The following is a 7,500-nucleotide window of genomic DNA, read 5'->3' on the forward strand; positions in this document are numbered from 1 at the left end:
TCCCCACTTCAGTCGGACCTCTGCTCTAGTCGAATGAGCAATTGGGAGTATCGTGCGCTTACCTCCCTCTCCTCCTTTACTCCGCAGTTCAGTCTAGCTTCTCTGCTAAATGAAAAGGCAAATGAGAGTATTGCGCGCTTACCTCTCTGTTCTTCATCCCCAGTTCGTTCGCGCTTCTATGTTAATCGGAAAAATACATGAGAGTACCGCGCGCTTACCCCCATTCTTTCCCTTCACCCCTCAGTCCGGTCTGGGTTCTACGCCAATCGGTACGGTCGGTCTCAACCCCAGGGCCTGCCAGAGATCAAGGTGAGGTCTTCGCGTTTCGTGGGTGGGTCTCGCTACGGCAAGAGGGCCACCACCACCCTGGAGACTGACATACCCACACCACACGCTGAGGGTGGGTCGTCTGTCTATTTTATTATTATTATTATTTTTATGCCTGTGTATCTACGAGTGTATCTCTAACGCCAAAATATGTCATCCAGTCTATCACGTAAATTTGAATAAGTTCCCAAATCTATAAAACCATAGATGTGCTAAATACTACCATTCCTTTTATCATGCAAAATCTATCATGCTCCCAGAGACGTATTGTAGGTTGGTCATCTGTCCTTAATGTGTTGATCTACGGCAGCTTAGTCTCTGGTTACTTGGGCCTGAGAGGGCTTTTTTCCAGTTGAACAGAGGAAGGAAAAGCAAATTAAAAAAAAAAAAATCTATATACCATACTACAAGTGTCCTCCTTGCATAAAAAAATCTGTAACAATTGAACCTGAACTCTCTATCCAAGTCTCTAAAATTTGCCAGGTCTGCTAAATACTACAGTCTGTTCTATTATTTTACTAACAAAGCCCCAACATCTATAATTTCTTGATGTACAGGCGAGGACAGTGACATGCCAGCGACCATGGTGGTGGGGGAGTCAGTGGTCTGCCTTATGGTGGAACTTCCTGATGTTTACCGTTGTCTTAGGTGAGTGATTTTGATTTAGTTTGTGTGTGTGTGTGTGTGTGTGTGTGTGTGTGTGTGTGTGTGTGTGTGTGTGTGTGTGTGTGTAATTTTGCGAGCCCTTGGAAGTTAGATTTTAGACGTTTTGTGTGTGTGTGTGTGTGTGTGTAATTTTGCGAGCCCTTGGAAGTTAGATTTTAGACGTTTTTTGTTAATAGATAGATATAGAAATAGTCTTTAAAACACCCCCCCCACATTCACACCTACACTCTCACACACACCTACACCTTCACCCCACTTCCCACCTACACCCTACCCAAACCTACGCCCCCCCACACACTTCCACTTCTTAATTTCCTTCTCTCTCATTTTTCAGGAAGCCAACGTCTGAAGAATCCACCAACTGAGAACTGAAGCGGCGGAGTTCATAATATTAATACGTTAACTCTATTTGAAATCTACGAACGCACTTACACCCATAATCCCATGACCCATTTTGCTTTATTTCCTTGCTTCTCCAGACGATTTTTTTCAGCTCAGGAGAGGCTTTTTGACTGGAGGGGAAAGACAAACCCTTCCTTAACCCCTTCAGTACCAGAGAAATTTACTAAGATGAGTGAAAATCGTCTGGAAATAAGTGGAATAAGGCATAAAAATAAGTCATGAGACTGAAGGGGTTGTTATTTTACTCAGGCTTCTGCAAGACGATTTTGTTCAGCTGATGGGAAAACCTAGAACTCAGAGCGTTGAAAATGATAAAAGCCTTTGAACTGTTAGAAAGTAGCCTAATTTTGAACTGTTACAAACTCCCTCGATTAACCTTTGAAATACTAGATAATCCCCCGATTTTCTTAAAACTGCTAGACCTTTCCTCAGTTAACCTCAGAACTACCAGATATTTCCTGGATTAATCAAAGAGCAGCAAGATACCCCTTAGATTAACCCTTAGACTGCTAGAAATTCCTTAGATTAACCTTTGAACAGCTTGAAATTCCTTACACAAACCTTTGAAAAGCAAATAGTTCTCTCGATTGACCTTTGAACAGCTAGAAATTCTTTAGACTGACCTTTTAACTGATGGAAATTCCCTGGATTAACCAATAAACTGATAGACATTCCAGTGGTTACCTTTGAACAGCAAGAAATTCCTTAGATTAACCTTTGAGCAACTAGAAATTATTTAGACAGACCTTTGAACTGATAGACATTTCTTTGATTAACCGCTGAACAGTTAAAAATTCCCTCAGGCGAATAAAGTGGTCTGGAGTAAGCCTGAATAAAGTAGCTAAGTGCGTCCGTGGCTGCGAGAGGGTTAAGATGAGGAGAGCACACACCAGAACTCACACCAGAGATGCAACACAGGCGGACAACACACAGGAAGAACACGGAACACATAAAACGCATAAAAAGTATATATAAACAGACCAAAGTGTATCTATGCTAAACCACAGAGAGTTCAGAAAACTGTATATAACACAGCCAAATGTAGGTCACTATAAACAAACCAATACAGCAAAGATACAGTATGTAAGAAAAAAAAAAATGGAAAATATAGAAACAATTACACGAAGAAAAATAATAATGTCTACACTGCGCAAAATGAACAACGCAACATAGAACATAAGGAAGAACGATAACCCACGTACAACAAACCAAGAACAGTAAATCACACAGAGCAAAAACGAAATGGAACACAGAGCAAGACATGCCTTCATTCCACACACCCAAAATAAGATAAATACAAACCACAGATATAAAATAAAATGATATAAAATAACAGAAATGATGGACAATATACAGAAAAATATCTACAGACAAGGAACACGAGATTCAGCAATCCTAGAACAGCGTCATTTCTTTTTACCATAAAACACCTATAACTCCGGTACCCACAAGTCACACACATCCAGTAAAACTCATTTACTCTGTACGGAATTAATTTAGAGCGAACTAATAAATAAATAAACAATGAAGCAAAGTACTTTCAAAAGTCATAAATTCTACTCACCCTCCAATTCCTCCCGAAGGTGGAGAGAAAGCGTGGCCAGATTGTCACAGAAAAGAAAGTCATCCAGTGTTGACATGGTAGGTCAAAGCATCAGTAAATCGCACGGGGAACAGTCTGGGGGGCTGCTTATTCACTCAGTCTTAAAAAAAAAAAAAAAAAAAAAAAATCGAACTCCCGGTATCAAGTCTTGATTCACACTTCAGTACGATCTGCATCCCAGTGTTAAGGCGGAGATCAAAGCATCACTAGACCGCACCGCACACAGTTCCTCTCACAGGCTAGAGGAACTAGAGGAGCTTCGAAACAGCTGCAGTTCAGTGCTGAGATGGGAGTTCGAAGCTTCACTAGGCCACACGGGAAACAAGCCGCGTTGTGGGGCATTCACACTGAGGCTGGCATCGAACACAAACTGTCCGATCATGTAGGTCAGGAAAAAACCCATAATTTTTACGTATCGTTTCATGCCATGTTTTGCACAAATTGTTGCTTACTGTCACACGTGATGAAGGTACTACTGACGAATTGAAAAAGAAAAAAAAAACATGTCATTTTTAATCCCAACCTACAAGATCGGACAGTTTGCGTCAGAGGAAGTACTGTACATTCAAGCCTGCGTGTGAACCGTCAACTCAAATCCTTTATGCTCGTTGTGAACTCTGGCTCCGACTCATCTACAGCCAGGGGAGGGGTAGAGGGAGGAGTGAAACTATGACTCACGACTGCTGTGCCAATATTTTTATCCCTTAACGAAACGTGATTATTTGCTGATGCCATTTCGTGATTTACTATACCGCTATCAAAGAAATCAGGACCTGGAGAATGTTTTATTCTTTTCTCTAACCAGACAATTTAGCTATGCAAAATTGGTCCGTTGGATATTTTTATTTTTTGTCAAGCCCAGCATCACCAACTTCCTCCCACTCCGTCAGACTCTCCTGAGCCCGTCTTGCTAACCTGTATCACACACACACACTCACACACACACACACACACACACACACACACACACACACACAGATGCGTAACAGGCAAATTAGACAATACGAAAATACATACACCACGAATAACTGTTACTATAATACAAATACAAAAAAAAAAAAAAAAGCAACTGAACTAGATTAAACAACACAAGAGTTCAAAATAAGCTGCACAAACAAGAAACAAGTTACACATACGCAAAAGAGACTAACAGAGAGGAAAAAATAAAAGTACGATAGTTATCTTGCCAAGTGTATGACAGGAGGCTGGAATGTCATGCGCCTGGCAGTGATGAAAGAAAAAAAAAAAAAGAAGATGGAGAAGAAGAAGAAGAAGAAAACGAAAAATGAATCAGAAACAAGACAAGGACCCAGAAGAAGAAACAAAAACAGAGAGAAAGAAGAGGTTGACGCCTGTGTTGCCACGTCTCGCACAAAAGTCAAACACTTTGCAATAAAAAGATCCCATAATGTAAGAGTGTTATTTTAACCTTTTATGTTATATAGTTGAGCTGGAAAGAAACGCCTTCACGTGATGACATTGATATGACCGGGTGTCTCCACTGCCTGGTCATACCTACGTCCCTTAATTCCCTTCCTTTCCCTCCAAAGCAAGATGGTGGACTGCGGGAGAAGATAGCGTCAGCCTTCAGTCCGCTGGATTCACATTCATGAGTCTGAGGCTGCAACTACTACCACTACTGCCACTGCTACTACTACTACTACTACTCGGTTTGAAGGATGGAGATCGGCAGTTTTAGGCCAAGTTGAAGTAAAACCATCACAGGCGGCTGTTAATGAGTAAGGAGATTTATTGAACTGGAAGGGTTCGATGTGGACATAATTAAAGAGTCCCCTAATGGCAATCATCCCTAAGTTGAATAGAATTGTCTGGTGGTGGCATGAATGACGTGAGGAAAAGATCGGAGACAAGGGGTTAAGCCGAATAAAACCGTCAGGAAATAAGAATAAAATATAGATATACTAGGGTTAAGGAAGTTAGCCTCTTCTGTACATTGACGTCAACCCACTTTCTATCCTAATTATGCAGGGTAGAGGCTTGTAGTGCTAACAGAGCAACACGAGAATCTAGCAAAGGGGTCGCAGAATATGGACCAAACCGTCTTGTGTCAGTCCAGGATGGGATACAGTTGGAGGTGACATCCGTGGGTGATGAATCTGATGATGATGTCAGCCAAGAGAGGGCCTTGGTCCTCCTGTGGGAAGGGGAAGGGTTAGTGCTGTGCCTATTGACTCCACGCGGGTCATTGAGGCAGATAATAAGGTGTCACAGCCAGGTACTCTCTCTCTCTCTCTCTCTCTCTCTCTCTCTTGAACAGGAACAAGTGGAAAACACAGTACGAGATAACATTAGGTGCGATAAGGGTAAAAAAAAAAAAAAAAAAAACGAGGGCTGGGGCTAGCAATCTAAATAGCCCGAGAATGAAGCTACGATTTTTCTAATTATAAGCTGGATCGGCTAACTAACGCACCACCGTCTCCCACATACCTGTAGGAAGTGACCGGCATCGGGGACCTCCAATCTGCACGCTGCGGGGAGTACGTGGTGCAGCAAAGGTCGACCCGGTATGGTGAACCGTTCCCTGTCACTGTAGCCAATCAGCGCAGGGCCTTTCCACCCCTGCAGGAAGGCTGCCGAGGCTTGCATCTCCCTAGCCACGGGGTCATCTGGGGTCAGGGGGATCATACGAGGCCAGTGAGAGGGCCCTGCTTGATAGATGTACGACGGGAAGGGAGCACCATACCTGTAGAAAAGAAATCCTAAATAGAACATGAAAAATGTCTCATCATCTTCCTGCTATGGATGTCTTTCATAATTTCTCACTTATTCCCTTCCCTGTCCTACCCCTTCCACTCTTCTCACTTTTCCTTAATGCGTACCCCCATTTTATGTCGGTCCAAGACGCATCCGACGCAAACTTGAAGACGGCGTTGACGGGGGATCGACGGCCCAGAAGCGTCACCAGTCCACGCCAGGAGAGGTAGGCAGCGTGGTCCAAGGGCCGTGCAAGGGCGTCCCCCTGTGGTAGCCATGTGTTGAGGAGCACTAGGCGGTGGTAGCGGCCTGGGTCCCGACGCATCGCACTCACGCCGGTGGGCCCGCCAAGGTCATGCAACACTGCCGTAATTCCCTGCAACACCAAGGTCATACAACACTGCCGTCACTCCCTGCAACACCAAGGTCAAGCAACACTGCCGCTACTCCCTTAAAACTCCAAGATCATGTAACACTGCCTTGACTCCGTGCAGCACCAAGGTTATGCAACATTGACATCACTCCCTGCAACATAAAAACGTGACCATATTTTTTCGATTATATAATGTCACCATAATAAGTAGGCAGGGCATATACCCCTTCCCCTTTCCACCTGCAGATCCAGCAAGTTTTTATTTATTTCTTTTACTACGATCATCACCTTCTGCCTCCCTCCCCTTACCCTGAAATTTTGAGAAGATTATCGGTATGTTTTCTTTTACTTCGATATCCGCATTTCCACCCAGGAAATTTGAGAACCAATAGTCTAGGTTTTCTTTTTCACAACCTTAACTTCCCTGCCTTCCTTCCCTTGACGTTATTTCCAGAAGAGTTGGAACCACTGATGTAGATCCCCCCCCCACTCTCTCTCTCTCTCTCAACAGCAATCTACTCTCCCCCCCCCCCTCCTTCTCACCTGCAGATCCAGGTGCCGAACCAGCTCTATAACAGTGGCCACATGTAGTCTGTGTGAGTAAGCCCCAGGGTCTGTCAGTTTGTCCGAACGTCCAAACCCTATCTGGTCCAACGCCACCACCCTGTACCCGGCCCGTAGGAACACCGGGATCATGGACCGGTACAGGAAGGACCAGGCCGGGGTACCGTGGAGGAGAAGGAGTGTCTCTGTTGCGTTATGAGGACCTGGACGGAAAGAGGAAGGAGATCGTTAAACTACAACATAATGAAAGATCTCTGTGAGCGTCCGGTTGATGTGGCCGATTTCTGCGGTCCACTGGGTACAGGAAGGACCATGGCGGACTGCTTTGAAGGAGAAGTGTCTCTGGCGCGTTATGGGGATCTAGGGGTGGCTCATTTGATTAGAATTTATTATTATTTATCTGTAGCCTGTAGAACAAGCTACCCGTGGAGCACAACAGATTCTGTGTGTGTGTGTGTGTGTGTGTGTGTGTGTGTGTGTGTTTGCATTCCTGCTTCACACCAAAAATATCAATCTATCAGTCATTCAGTCTATATCTATCTATCTATCTATAAACCTTAATCCCAGAGGCATATCTTTTTTCTCCGGGAATAAGTGATCATTGGCAACTTCAGATATAATGCCTCGGAAAAAGAAGACTTGGTAACTTCGCACCTTCGTCATCCTGCCCAAACCAAATAACGTATTATGGTTGGTTAACGTTAGGGTATACTTAAGATGGTTAGTTATAAGTTGGATAAATGCCAAAACACTGCTCCTGATGATTTTTTGGTTTGATTACCCGAACTGTTTCATCTATTCCCGAGAGAAGGTGCGACGTTGCCAAATCAGATCTCGGTGAAAACCCTAC

At 43.8% G+C, this 7,500-nt stretch overlaps 2 protein-coding genes across 2 annotated transcripts in view; one reads left to right on the forward strand and one right to left on the reverse strand.

The window, feature by feature from the left end:
• The window catches only part of LOC145408675 (uncharacterized), a 3,935-nt gene extending 2,499 nt beyond the window's left edge, over positions 1–1,436 (forward strand). The window contains exons 2-4 of the mRNA XM_080279353.1: positions 245–400; positions 885–975; positions 1,328–1,436. Coding sequence (XP_080135479.1) covers positions 245–400; positions 885–975; positions 1,328–1,358 — 278 coding nt within the window. The 3' untranslated portion in view covers positions 1,359–1,436. The remainder of the gene's footprint in view (positions 1–244; positions 401–884; positions 976–1,327) is intronic.
• Positions 1,437–5,066: 3,630 nt separating this feature from the next.
• LOC145408786 (haloalkane dehalogenase-like) overlaps positions 5,067–7,500 on the reverse strand; it is a 2,940-nt gene continuing 506 nt past the window's right edge. Inside the window, exons 2-5 of the mRNA XM_080279435.1 lie at positions 6,630–6,853; positions 5,839–6,089; positions 5,447–5,702; positions 5,067–5,153 (exon numbers count right to left, since the gene is read on the reverse strand). Of these exons, the coding sequence (XP_080135561.1) occupies positions 5,067–5,153; positions 5,447–5,702; positions 5,839–6,089; positions 6,630–6,853 (818 nt within the window). The remainder of the gene's footprint in view (positions 5,154–5,446; positions 5,703–5,838; positions 6,090–6,629; positions 6,854–7,500) is intronic.

This window comes from Coenobita brevimanus, chromosome 78, assembly GCF_032717465.1.
Source record: "Coenobita brevimanus isolate Jiangsu-jjx chromosome 78, ASM3271746v2, whole genome shotgun sequence".
NCBI classification, from domain to species: Eukaryota; Metazoa; Arthropoda; class Malacostraca; order Decapoda; family Coenobitidae; genus Coenobita; species Coenobita brevimanus.